General features: G+C 40.4%; 1 protein-coding gene across 8 annotated transcripts in view; it reads left to right on the top strand.

Moving 5' to 3' along the window:
• Positions 1 to 15,167, top strand: part of PLEKHG1 (pleckstrin homology and RhoGEF domain containing G1) — a 283,450-nt gene that overhangs the window by 207,359 nt on the left and 60,924 nt on the right. For all 8 annotated transcript variants that reach the window (XM_075596564.1, XM_075596565.1, XM_075596562.1 and 5 more), the window contains one exon: positions 1,532 to 2,079. In XM_075596564.1, the coding sequence (XP_075452679.1) occupies positions 1,532 to 2,079 (548 nt within the window). The remainder of the gene's footprint in view (positions 1 to 1,531; positions 2,080 to 15,167) is intronic.

A 15,167-nucleotide genomic window follows, 5' to 3' on the forward strand; every position in this document is an offset into this window, starting at 1 on the left:
GCAGGCGGTCAGGGTTTTCTGGGTTGAGAGCAGTGAGGGTTAGGTGCTGGCAAGCGTTCCCAAAGCTCAGTGAGTGAGTGGTGGGAGAGTGTGTCAGTGGTGTATGTCAGTGAGGGGTGGGACAGTGTGGCAGTGGTGTTGTCCGCAGACCAATGAGTTGTGCGGGGGCGGACCGCAGACCAATGAGAGGTGTGCGGGGGCGGGCATGGCCTGAGGCGGAGTGACAGGCCAAAGGTGCAATCAGATTGTCCGTAGGGACACAGGAAGATGCAGACAGGCAAACAGTGCTTTCACTAATATATAATAAGATATACGTTTTCTCTCATCAGATTTTTTTTGACGAATCTTGGAGAACAAAGTCTCTCTTTGGAACAAACAATAAGGAACTATAAACCCCTAGTTCATGTCCTCCCCGCACCCCCCCCCCCACCCCAAAAGGCACTACTGCTTTAAATTTACATAAAAAAATTTTTTTTAATGCCTGTCATGTTTGTTTTAACAAAAGCTACGAGGTTGTTTTTGCCGGAAGCTGGAAATGTACCCTGAAATGACCCCTTAGAAACAATCTTTAAGTGTTCCCTTGCCCTGTGCAAGCAACAGTGGGCTGCAGTGTTTCTGGCAGATGACTTCAACTATTTGTTAGGCCAACTGAATTCATTACAGTAACCCTACTGTATGTCACATATTATAGTTCTGTTTTTAAGGTCAAATTCTAAAGGGCAGATAAATATTCTCCATCCCATCTCAGACAGTTTAGTATTCGAATGGGACAAGTCAATGTTATGCATGAAGTGAATGCTGTTCAAATAAAAACGGTGTCACACTGCATGATCTTTATCGCAGATCCCATCGTTGCACCCATTGTTCTGCTGCTCATTGAAATATATTTATAAATATTTATCTTCTGCATCATGTGGGAAAGGGCATGTGTGTTACCTTATTGTTGTGCCTCACCGTTTTCGGCTGGATCTGTATGGTTAATTGTGAGTTTAGTTAACATTTACCGTGGTGATATGCTGATAAGAAACCAGATATTGCATGAGCAAAAGTCAAATAATAAAAATGAATGTATTTCCTTTCTTTTTTTATTTTTAGCTGAACAAACCCAGTTTGTTTGCCTTGATCTGTAGATTACATTGACTACATGTAGATAGCAGTTACCATTTTCTGACCAGTTTTTATGTGTAGTAATGAAGCTTTGCATTTTTCTTTTACATTTTGTTAGATATGGTTCTTGGGCCACCAACTTCTATAACAAAATATTTTATGGTGGTAGGAGCACCACTGGACCCCAATGCAGTTGTGGAACAAGGACATTGATTAGAAATATTACGTTACATTTTTGATGCGTGAAATCTGAGAATTTTTTTCAAGTTTGACAAAAGTTCGTGCTTTTTTCTGCAACATTTGTATATTTTGTTGTTAGGAAACCCTTTTTGATTAAACGGTCTGAAATTGCAATATTTACTGTTTAAAGACTAATCTATAACTCGCTGCAATACTAAACATTTAAATTATTATTATTTTCTAGATGACTACCATTTTCCTCTTGATGCCTTACCATCTGTAACACAGCCTCCAAGCCCCAGTACAGCAGGGGGAGATTTGCACAGGACAAACCGGCATTTACGCTACTGTGGGACCAAAAACATGGAGCTGTCAGACAGTGACAGACCTGTCAGCTTCAGTTCAACTTCCTCCTCTGCGTCTTCCCGGGATAGTCACTGTTCATTTGGCAGCAGGATGACCCTAGCGTCCAATAGTCACTTAGGTTTGTTTCAACAAGATAAGGAAGCCGGGGCCATAAAACTAGAACTGGTTCCTGCCCGAAACCTATCAAATGATGACCTGCAGAGGAACTGTACCAGAGAACAGACTCGTGGAAATCCAAGGGAAAAACCATTGGATGAGCGACAGAGCCTACCACGGAAAGCAGAGTCAAAAGGATCAATCAAAAACGGTGCCATGTCTATAGTGGTGGAGCCCACAAGTCCAAAGCTCATGTATGTTGATCGAGTGGTCCAAGAAATCCTTCAGACCGAGAGGACTTATGTACAAGACTTGAAAAGCATTGTTGAGGTAAGACACATATGCTATACCTAACTTAACTGGTTTCAAAGGAGTGAAAATCATATTTAGGAGGTCCGTGTATCCTGCTCCAAAACGGGATGCTATGGCCTTAAAGTGGTGCGAAACTCTTTCACCTATATTATAGTATGTCAAACATTAAAACAAAATTATGGTGGGTAAAAAAAAAAAAAGACAAAAACCCTTCACTGTACAGTGCATAACAAATAAAGATACAACTTGTAAGCACATTCATGTCTGACAGGTCTGCAACCCATGTATTTCCCCATTATCGCTTAGCATACAATGCTTCCACTGTAGCCAGGGTTTCTGGGTAATAACATGCAAATGAGCACTCGCAGTGTGTCACTCATTATTTCTTGTCCATTTTAACATGGGACCCTATAGACTTATAAGTGCCGTATTACACAGCTCTTCTTTTTTTAAATTTTTTTTTTATATAGCACAACCTAGGTAAAAGTGCATAGCCTGTAACCAACCTCGCACTGAAGGGACTCAAAAGGTGGAAACTGCTGTCTGTGAGTAGGTTACTGGCTATGCACTTCTTCAACCCAGGCTGCACTGAAAAGCTGTGTAATGCGGCAGGCATAAGTTTATAGGGGTCTATGTTGAAATGGAAAAGAAGTAACTAGTGACGCACAGAGTGCTCATTTGCATGTCATTGCCCAGAACCCCTGGCGGCAGTGGAAGCATTGTATGCTAAGGCCGAGCTCATGGTGGCAGCGTGGGTGCGCGCCACCGAACGCACTCCTGCAGCCCCAGCGTTGTGTGCACTAGGCTGCAGGAGATTGGGGAGGCGATCAGGGGCGTGGTGGACGCATCACAGGCGCGTCACTAAGCTGGTTCGCCATCATTGGCTGAACCAGCTCATGTGACGCTGATGTTATGCGACTGCAGCCCGAAATCTCAAATTGACTTGTCTCGGCAAAATGTAGCAGCGTTGACGCGCGCAGCACGGCGGGCACTTGAAGAACTGCAATAGCAAATCAGGTAAGAGTCCCCACCATGAGCGCGGCCTAAGAGAGAATGGCGAGAGACAGGATTGATGACCTTTCCGAGACATGCGAATGCGCTCACAAGTGATATTGGTACTTGCCGTAGTACAGTATGTCAATCTAAATTGACCCCAATTTGCCTTGCCTCGGGAAACAATTAGAGGAGTATTTACACGGAGGACTAATGGGAAGAAACACATTATGTACATAGTATATATAACTGTTTTTTTACTATTTCTTTTTTACATTTTGTCAGCTATAGGGCAGAGATACTGTAAACCTATCGAAGAAATTTGCATCAATTAGTTATTCATTTTACTGGGATCGGGCTGATAAGGGCACCAATTGCTGCTAGTCCACAAGTATTTTTGAGGCAAACAACTGGGATAGTAAATGTTGATGCCCTGCATTGCTTCACCCTTTAATGTATTTATACATGTCTTTTGTAACCTAAAGAAGGATAAACTAAAGAATACCCAATGTTTATTTGGATATGTTCAAATACATTGTTGGCAACACTGTGGGCTGTAGCCATATCATTTTAAAACCTGGTTATTCTGTAGGTCATTTACGATACATTAGGCCCTAGTAATTTACATTAGGTCCTAGCTTTCTCCTGCTTTTTCACTACATCACAAATTGCATTATAAATTAATGTTTGAGCCTTGCCATGATATAAGATGCCATGTCGCAGAGATCACAAGTCTTCAGCCGAGATGTTTAATATCAGGACCTACAGTATGCCACTGTAATCCTTTCTCCACATATAGTGGACAATGGCAAGGGAAAAATTGCAGGGTGTACTAGCAACAGCAAAAATATAATGACCAGGGAAAATAGCTTGTGGGATCCATTACTGGGAATTTCCAAAACCTTTGACAGTCTTCCCTTAGAGTATCTAAGTTTGGTATAAACTATAATTTTCATTGAGGCAGTCTCGGAGGATTTGACAAGTGACTTGAAGTACAAGCTGCAGGTCAGTGAGCCAACATTCCATACTGTACCATGAAGCAATCTGACCTGGTTGCTGGGACCAAACAAAGCCGTGACCAACGCTCTTGGCTTGGGTTACTCCATGGATAAATCTATCCAACTTGCAGGCTCACTAAGAGCACAATGAGGAGACTGAATGTACCCCTAGGCTAGATTCCAGGGAACAACCTGTGTATTCAGTTCTCTGAGCAGGTGAAGATGTTTATCCTTTTAATGATCTTCTATTCAGTGAGAGGGTTTTCAAATCAACTTTAATGTGACATGATTATTGGCTTTCATATGGCTGTAATAGAACAGTGGTTGATGTATGAGACAACCTCCAACAATGCATTTTTTTTTATTCAATAACCACGTAGCTAAAATAGATATTTGTGAAGCTTTCTGAAGTTCATTTGTCATTTATTTTGTATCTAGGAAAATGTATCATCTGAAGTAGCTTTTGTTCTATGTGCACTGCATATGACAGTCCAATATTTTGCTAAACTAAACAGTTCTAATGTTTGTCAAATATAGAAAGGAAAGTCATTTTGTAATTTACATGAAATTCAGATTTGGCTGTACAATGAACACCAATCTACTAATCCAATCTATAACTAGCAAAAGAACGTATTATATCTGGCTTAGCTTCTGCATTTAAGTCGGCTGAATTAAAGAGAAAATTGCACTTTGATTTGATGCTACCATGATATACACCAAATGCATGTAAATAAGGAGAGTGAATGTACCCCAAAGTATATTCTCTGGTGGTTTATTAATAAATAAAAAAATAAGACTTTTTAAAATCTCCTATGAAGCCAGAGCCAGTATTGCTAAATAACGTATCTGTTCCTGTCCTAAAAGGCTTACATTACAATGCAAGGTACTTGAGGAAATAAAATAACTTGCCCAAAATTAGTGTCTCTTTTTTGTGGCTAAGCCTGTATTTGCACCCACAACCTTGTACATTGAAGACTAAATTAATCACTAGATTATGCCACCTCCCCAGCTATTTTAGCCATAATAACCATATTACGTCTCCATTTAAAAGGTCCTTTTACTGTAGATGGAGTATTCTGCAGCCACAGGGTATATGCTCGATTTAGAAGTATGGCCAGATAGCTTAACTCAGCCCTTTTCCAAAGCACACCAAGTCCTGTGATATTTTCTTAACTTTATTGGAAAGGCAACAAACGTATACAGGCACTTGTAGGTGGTATGATGTGGTGAGAGAATGCTTCTCTGTGTGGGTGCTTTGTAATCAGAGGCAGGTAAAAACAGAATGGCCTTGCCAAGAGGTGTGTAGCATAGATGTACTCACTCAGCCAGTTCAGAATGGAAAGGAAGTGAGGGGTTCCTGGGAGACAGGAATAGTCTCGGGACTAAACTATCTTGTCAACAGACGGGGGGGGGGGGTGTGGCATGACCGATTCTCAGCTAAGAGAACTGGGAGGTTGCTAGGGCAACCAAAACTACAGGCTGTGTAGAAAAGAGACATGTAACAAATGTATCATTTACACAGGCACTGTGAGTTTTCAGAGCAGAGAAGCATGCAACTGAAATATGGAAAGCTGTAAGTGAGAGAGCTGCAAAGGGGGGAACAGAAATAAACAATCCTGTTCCAGGACATGGAGCACTAATATACACATGCAAGCATGAAGTAATGTAAACTCTGTCTTATTAGTTAGTGCCTAACACTATAAAAGCACACAAAATAAATGTCATTATCAATTGGTATTTGTGCCATATTTATTGTTTTTCAGTGTCACACACACTTCTGATTTTATTTTATTTTTTTGCCAAATATATGTAGCATGGTCAAGTGGTAGATAGATTGGACATTTTTTTGTTGTACGTATACTGTATGTAGGTAACATTGAGAGCTGCTGCACAATTTCTTCAGTCTTTTGTAATATCATGGTGGACTGAATTGTATATCTGGAGAGACTATATCACAGAAGACCTGTGCTCATCAAATACTTGTAGCTTCACTGCAATAATGTTCCCCACACCTTTTATTTCCCCTATTACAAAGATTGGAAATGGCTCTCATTTGTCAATGCCAGGGGCTACATGCTACCTGTTCAATATTTAAACATTGCTTGAACAAGACACAGTACAAACGCTTGAAGAAACCTTTAGTGTTGTAGATATCGTCTGATACATTAAAACAACAAAGGTTAGCTGATTTATGTTATATAATTAAAATACCTTCTAAAGGACACTCTGTAACTTGAACTAAATCAAACTTATTACAATAGGTTTGTTTCACTTTACCTAAAAATACCACTTGTGAGCATATTCGCGTGTCTCAGATGGGACTGCACCCCTGTCTTTCGCTGTTCTCTCTTAGCATACAATGGACTGCAGCCAGGGATTATGGTTGCCATATCACACCGCTTTTTCAGCCCAACCGAGGTTAAAGTGCATAGCCAGTAAACCTACTCACAGACCGCTATTTCGACTTTTTGGGCATCATTGGGAGGTTGTGGTTATATTGGCTTTGCAATATAAAGCTGGAAGTTGCTACAACCAGACCCCAGAAGGAATCAACAATTGGTTTGATAAGTTGTATTTCCTGCAAAATGATCAAGTTTGGGAGTAAAGATTGCGTCGGACCCCTCAGCCTTATATTGGTTTCTGGGATATTTAGGCTCAACAGCTGTAGCACGCACATAGGATACGTCACCAATTTGCCAGCATGGTCAGGCAGTTCTGGAAGGGTAATGAAACCTGTTATTCTTCAATTGACCTGTTGCCCAGATAGACGAGGTTGGTTATTTTGACTGGAACACACAATAAAGTTACTTTACTATATTCAGCTCTTTGTGAAATTTTAGAGAGGAGGGGCTAAAACAAGCTGATCAACAAACCGAAACTGAACGCAAATTGTTGTGTAACCAATGTTTAGCATTGAGAAGCTCGGTCCCATAATATATGCACTGCATTTAAATCTGTTTAATTCTAAAACCTAGTCTAAAAATGCCAACATAAAAAATAGCTTGATTTCTGACAAAATTATTTTGTCAAAAAACGTTCTCCCAAATTATTTCATCATAAATATTTAATCTGCTTGAAGTATATCATTGTATGTATTTCCGCTTACTGCTATACACTGAAAGCATGCAAACCTTGTGAAATTCAGGGAACTGCATATATAGTCTACAGATAAAGGAGCCAGAAGAGACCGTAAATAACTTTTTTTTTTTTTTTTTTTAAACAGTACAACTTTTATGAAACACCATTAGCAGATGGACAGAAAGTTAATGTAATAAACTAAAAAAAAATAACTACAATAATACAGTTGCTCACAATGCATTATCAATAATAACAGATGGAATGTTAAGTTGGCTATAATTTATGGTAAACTGTAATGAACAAAAATAGTCATTAAAAAGGTAACATCTGTTAAGGTAATGGAGAAGGGTAAAGGGCACAGAGGTGGACAAGAGCAAAATTGTAAGGATTTGGGTGGACCGTGATTTTGAACTAGACTTTTCCCAGGTAGCGGAAGCCGGTGAAGTATGTGTGAAATCCAATACTGAGCAAAGGTTGAGTGGTGCTTGAAATGTAACACTTCTATACCTCTGAATTGTGTGAAATAGGCAGGACATCATTATCATCAATCAAGGCCTCTGAGACACCAGAAGACTTACTTTATTTTTATCAGCGGCAGAGGATAGAAAAAACCTTCTGCATGCATTCTGAATTCTAGACATTGTAGCGTTCAATGTGTCAATTGTAGGTCTTTGTGGGATGTATAAAGGCTGACATTTCCCATATGGAGTACTAGTTAATGCATGATCAATAATCAATAATACATGCAGCATTCTGCAGGGCAGGGTAGTAGGAAAGAAGGATAAAATAAAAGTAGATGAGTAAATATTGCATTAACATAAACTGGTACAGAAGGTTAAGTATAGTTTTTTTTTTTCTCTTTTTATGTCATCTATGAGGACCTTCCTTATGCATTATCTCGTACACATGCTTTCAAGCAACAGGTACAGAAATGGTCTTCATATTCTATATTGTAACAATACGTCAAGTCCCTGAGTGATTTATTTTCCTTAATTGAAATCAAGGCTTGCCGTGTCTTTCAAGGACCTACAAAGTTGCTGTTACATGGGGTAGGACATCTTAAATATGGGATACATCCCTGTGTTTAGGTGGCCACCAAGAACACTGGGTTATAACCAGCAGCCCCATGTGCTCCACGCTGGTTGACGCCAGAAGTAGCCATTTTTTTCTTCAAAGTAATCAATAACCTAGATTTACCTCATCAAGCACGCCGCTGCCACTAACTCACTTTGACCCACTTTCTGTAAAGTGTGCTAACGTCTTAACTCCTATTCATTTGAATGGGAGTTGGGCCGTGCTAAAGCATAGTACTGTTCAGTGAATATGGGCCTTTTGTTCCTATGTAGGATTACCGCTTGAACGGGGCAGTCCAACTTAGTGGGGCGTAAAACATCTAAACAGCTCACCAATGTAATTAATAAGATATAGGGCCATATGTATTAAGCAATCTGCTCATATGAAGTGAATGCTGCACACCTAGAAAAGTACATCAATGATACAATTACAGGTGCTCCCATGCTTGAACGGAAGCCTGTTGTCAGTCCTAGATCAGTAGTGGAAGGAACACAGGGCACAGCGGATTTGGAAATCTATTCATTGGCTCAATAAATGAGTTTAGATTTCCAAATCCGTTGTGCCCTGTGTTCCTTCCACTATTAAGCAATCTGCTGCCATAAGACACCTTTTGGTGTTTGAAGACACCTTACAGCCCGTTCAAATCAATTAATGGGCTGCAACGGGTGTGTGTTTTCGCATCGGAATGTGTCTAACGGCAGAAGATTGCTTGGTCAATATGACTCTTCATTTCCCTTTAATCTTTACTTGCAAAGAGTAAATCGCCATTGAATTTTTTTTAATGCATAGGTTTTTTTTGTTGTTTTTTTTTTTAATTACAGGGTTCATTGACATTCATGCTCATCAGATACTTCTTGTCCACTGCTTTATGAGTGTGTTTGGCTAATGCTGGCATCATAATTGCTTTTCACACAACAAAAGTTGCATTGGTAATTTGCCTTCAGATTCTATGACCAACCAACAGTTTTACGACTGAAGAAACTAGTTAAAGATTGCAAAAGTCCTCAATTTGTTCACTGATGCATTATATTTAAAAATGTAATTAAAACACTTAAACTAGAGTAATTTATTTTGTAAATGCATCGGCCACCTACTTTAAACCCATTTAACATGCCACTACTAGTTCACTTTAGCCTAACTGTATGGATGTTTAAGTTTAAAGAAGCCCATTATATTAGTAAGCTGTTTCACAAAATGTTTTATTTTTGGTGGGATGGCTTTGAATGTCTCTCTAAGTCTCTATAAAACCTGGTTGAATGGAAGATAAGTGGCCCTGATAGCTGCTATTGAGAACAATTCTGCTTCAATGAACTGTAGAAATGCTGAAAAGACAACTGTTTTTATGCAGTCTTTGCTTGAAGCCTGAGATAAATGATTGAACCATATTGTCTATTTACCAGCTGTTAAAAACAGTTATAAATGCAAATCAGCATAATGTTGATGAAATGAGAAGTCTCTATCTCTCTATCTCTCTATCTCTCTATCATACTCCTTAACTGGAAAACGTGTTGGTGAGATGATGGGAGTCATGTATAAAGGGTATACTGAAAAGCAAAGACAAGTCATTTAGTCTTCGCCTTTCTTGCGAATATTGTGTCTGAAACCTGTTTGATCCTCTTGTTCCCCTATTCCACTACTACAACACCGCACACTCAATTGGCAAAAATCATAAAATTACAACTTGCAAACAACTACTCAAATTTCTACTCATACTATTACTCTCTTTAGCAGGTGATATTGAATCTAACCCAGGCCCTCCCACTTCAACTCTGTCCCATACCCCTGAGAATACCCCCTTCAAATTCCAAAAAGGGCTATCTGTCACCCATATAAATATCCGGAGTCTGCTGCCCAAACTGGATGAACTAAGGGCATGGTGCCTTATGCATAAACCAAAAGCCATCGTTCTTACAGAAACATGTCTAACCCCTAAAACTATTGATGCACATATTGCCATTCAGGGATACTCCATTTCTAGGAGAGATAGGTCAAAGAGAGGAGGAGGGGTGTTATTTTATATTGCAGACACCTTACAATTTACACTGTTAAATTGCCCCCCAAGCCTACCCTCTTTTGAAATCCTACTTGGCAGAATATGCCTCCCCTTTTTTTAAGCCCATCTTGCTTGCTGGCATCTACCGCCCCCCTAAAGCCCCTCTACAATCTCTGACTGATATCACCCAGTTTCTTGGCTCCATTTCCTCTCTGAATGAGAAGAGTGAGCTGCTAGTTCTTGGGGATTTGAACTTCAATTGGCTTGACCCTAAAAACCACAAAATCCAGATACAAATCAAATCGCTTAACCTATCGCAACTCATTTCCCAACCCACACGGACAAACCTGAAATCGCACAACCATTCCTTGCTTGACTGAATTCTCTCCTCAAATCCCAGCAGAATCCAATCCTCTGGCATCCTTCTTGACATTTTCAGTGACCATGCAATAGTGTACTGTGTAAGGAAAATTAAACCGCCCCATTCAAGCCCTAAAGTTCTCCTCACTAGAACATTTAGAAACTTTAACCCACAATAGTTTCTGGATGACCTTACCAACTGCCCTTGGCACAGAATCGATTTATTTCCCGACCCTGATTCTGCGCTTGACTATTTCCAATCCGAGTTCTTAAAACTCTGTGATACCCATGCTCCACTACGCAGAATAAGGGTACGGGGTGCCCACCTTCCATGGGTAACACCTGACCTTATAGCACTCTACCAGTTCAGGGATGCCATGTGGAAAAGCCACAAAGTAACTGGCACTACAAAGGATCTCAATCACTACAGATGCCTGCAGAACACGTGCACATGGCAAACAAGGCATGCAAAAGCACAATATTACTCTGACAATCTCCTCCAGAATACATCAAACCCAGCTAACTTCTGGAAGGTTATCAACAACATATTCCAGCCTTCTAACCATCAACAACCAAGTAATATCACTAACGGGGATATTATTCTGACAAACCCCACTGACATTGCAAATGCATTCAATGACTACTTTGTGGGGTGTGCCACTAACTTATTAGCGAAACGCAACCCAAACCACAAACCTGAATCTCATCTTGGGAGTACCCATATAGCCCCACCCACTCCCAACACTGCCCACAATTTTCAATTTGGCCCAGTATCTGAAGAGGAGATTATACAAGCGCTCCTCAAACTAAAACTAAGCAGCCAATGTGGACCTGACTTACTACAATCTAGGTTCCTAAGACTTGGTGCCCCAGCAATTGCCAAACCAATTGCTTCCATAGTCAACTCTATCCTGTCTGCAGGCCATATCCCTAAGACCTGGAAAACTGCTAGAGTTGTCCCAATCTTCAAAAGTGGGGACAAAAACACTGTCTCAAAATACAGGCCAATCTCCCTTCTCCCAATCCTATCCAAAGTCATGGAAAAATGTTTCCACTCCCAACTAAGCGATTACTATACCAAGACAAATTTCCCTAGCCAATTCCAATCTGGCTTTCGCCCCAAACACTCTACAGTAACTACCCTGCTAAAAGTTTGCAATGAAATCCAGTGTGGAATGGAACGTGGTCAACTCACTGGTGCAATATTCCTAGATTTTGCAAAGGCTTTTGATACTGTTGATCATGCTATCCTGCTTAACAAACTCCAGAGCTCGGAATAGGGAAGCATGCTTTAAACTGGTTTCAGTCCTACCTATCAGGTAGATCCCAACATGTGTCCATCTCAGGCTCTAACTCCAACCCCCTGGATATCACCTGTGGCATCCCGCAAGGCTCTGTTCTGGGGCCCCTACTCTTCTCAGTGTTCATCAATGATCTTCCCACAGCTTGTAAGGAAGCCTCAATACACAAGTATGCAGATAACACAATCTTATATGCACACAGCCTTAGCCTCTCCGACCTTGAACACGTACTTCAGCCTGACTTTTTGAGACTCAAAAACTGGATTTCCCAAAACAAACTGTTTTTAAAACACTGACAAGACTGTAACAATGGTATTTGGGACCAAGACTAAATTTTTAAAGCTTCCAGCGACTGAGCTCCAGATTAGAACCAACGCTAACACCACCCTAACTCCTGTTACTAGTTTTAAATACCTGGGCATATGGTTTGACTCCCACTTAACATTCGGAATGAACATTGATACCCTGACATCCAAAACCTATGCCAAACTAGGTGTACTTTACAGGAACAAATCCTCCCTATGCCTGCTGGTCAAAAAGCGTATCGCACAGCAGATGCTAATGCCAATTATCGACTATGGAGACATAGTATATGGCTCGGCACCCCAAACCCACCTTGGCAAACTTGACACCCTCTACAATTCAATTTGTCGTTTCGTTCTCCAATGCAACTACAACACACATCACTGCAAAATGCTCAAAGAACTAGATTGGTCATCACTCGAGTCTAGGCGCAAAGTTCACCTTTCCTGTCTTGCCTTCAAATACTTTCTGGGCAAGCTAACCACCTATCTGAACAAGCTCCTCACCCCTACCACATGCAGCACTTATCTGAGATCTGACTCCAAAAGACTGTTCATGGTCCCAAGGCTCAACAAAGTATCCGGCTGCTCCTCCTTCTTTTACCGTGCACCCCAAAACTGGAACAACCTACCGGAGACTCTCACAGCCACCACCAGTTTAAGTTCTTTCAAAACTAAGGCTGTCTCACATTTTAATCTGGTCTGTAACTGTTACATCAGCCTATAATATACATCTTCTCTAACGGCGCATGCAATGTATTGTATATAATGTATACCCTGTTCATTTATGTAACTGTATTTGTAACCATGTACTATTTGTCATATTAACTATGTCCAGGACATACTTGAAAACAAGAGGTAACTCTCAATGTTTTACTTCCTGGTAAAACATTTTATAAATAAATATTCCTATTGCAGTGCAAATTCTTGTCTGCAAAACCCCAAACATAAATGTAAATCATAGTAATAAGGCATCTCTGTCCTATAGATTATACAAACTGCCTTTGACACCACTACGTCCCAGCTATTTCAAGTTGTTGTGTTTTTTTGGGGGGGGGGGTTGGTTTTGGCTTGTTAGGGGAGTTTGCACCTACAACTCTGGTCAAAATTCAATATGCTGTAAATCACTTGTCCATGCCAGGGAAGTTCTGAACTCCACTCATCTAAGGGGAGCTCAGAGCTTTCCCCACATGGAGATGCAGCGTCCCAGCATAATTAATAGAGGCTTACTGTATGTGCCATTGATTCTCTTGGAATGGAAGAGAAGCCTCCATTCAGCACCTACAAAGAGCAGAACAGATTGGGAACAAAGTTTATACCATTTAACATACAAACATTGTGGACTTGTGCTTCATGTGGTAGAAGAACTAGATTCTCTACTAGGCATCTCTCTCCCTACAGCATCCCGTTATCTTGGTGCGGCAACGCCAAATGGTGTCACATTGCCATCAGAACGTGGCACCGTATGGTGCTGCATTGCCATGCAACTTGACGTCATGACGCTGAGGAGATGCCGCGCCACACAAGGTTAAGAGGCCCCGCAAAACCCCACACACCGAGCCCCGTAAAATTCCCAGTCGGTTCTAGTGATGGTAGAACCAAACATAGTTTGTGAAGTGATCCCAACAGGCAGATGGAAATACCTGTTGTGCTTTTTTGAAAAGACGACATTTTGGTAGCATGGACGTTAAAGTTAAACAGGATCTTACCACTGGAAGGTTTTCAAATTGGGATGAATTGAAATAAGTACAATGTTGTCTTTTCTGCTTCTCCTAAGTGAATTACACACTGTTTTTGTATTGAATTTATAATTGTAGTTTGACCTAGAGATGTTTGTCTGTGTACCACAGATTTTTAGGCTCCCTTGGAATGAACTTCTAAGTAACAGAAAGATATGAAAGCTTTGAAATACTACAGTAAATTAAACGTGTGTTGATGGTATTTCTATTACAGATACTGAAAATAACCTCCCACTGGCAGCTGGACTAGTTCTAATGTCAAGCCGTTTAATGTGAGAGGCACCTACAAGAGCTTTCATTGAATGGCTTGAGAATGATAGATACAATCTGGAATAGCAAACTACTATGTTAGTCTTTTACATTTCATCTGGAAAATTTTAATGGTTCGTATAAATAAAGTTGAATCTAGTTATGCCCATTTTCTTGCACTATATGGCTTTCTTTCAATTCATGGGACAAATGAATTAGTGGGACAAATTGCATAGAATTTGAAATACAAGAGTCCATGTTAAATTTGTGACAGGCTCCCAACAGCTCATACAGTAAGGGAATTCAAACATGCTTGGGTTAGACCTAAACCGCTCCTAAATATAAAAGAAAATCAGTGGTCTAATCTAAGATTTTCTAGCAGATGGGAAAGTGGGCAGACACAGTGAGCCAAGCGATTTCTGATTCACCATCAAATTCTATGTTTGTATTTCCTGTCTCCCTCGTGTTCCACATTTAAGGGGTGTATGATTTCCACATACCTCTAGGTCTTTGAGCGGAACTCATTTTGATTTATGTTCCAGTAATATGCATAGCTAAAAAACACAGGCACACTATTGCAACCTGTATGAACACCTTTGTGATCCTCTGTGTTGCCTCGCTGAGTAAAATGCCAGACACAGGCACAGCAAGTGACAAAATGCATAAAATGTGGGGAAGAGCTAGTGTGAAGTAGTTGTCTTTGTAACTTTAATGTGTTTGCTTTTAGATGTTCCCTTCTTTGTACAGCTGTTTAAGCAAAGACTGTGAAGTTTACACAATGTTTGGTGAGACACTGTTCTCCTGGTTTATTTTCAGTTGTGACTGCTGAGTTATTAGCTTTAGCTTACATGCAAATATTCATATTTTGGCTAGTTCCAACATAATGCTTTGTCCATAGTGCATTATACGGAGCGAGCTATGTAGCTCGTGCCGAAACAAACACTAGGATGCGTATAGTGGGAGTGCGTTCTAGCGCATGCACATGCACTACAGGGAGAGCAGCGCTTCGCAATACAAAC

The sequence above is a fragment of the Ascaphus truei genome, chromosome 4 (genome assembly GCF_040206685.1).
Source record: "Ascaphus truei isolate aAscTru1 chromosome 4, aAscTru1.hap1, whole genome shotgun sequence".
NCBI lineage: Eukaryota > Metazoa > Chordata > Amphibia > Anura > Ascaphidae > Ascaphus > Ascaphus truei.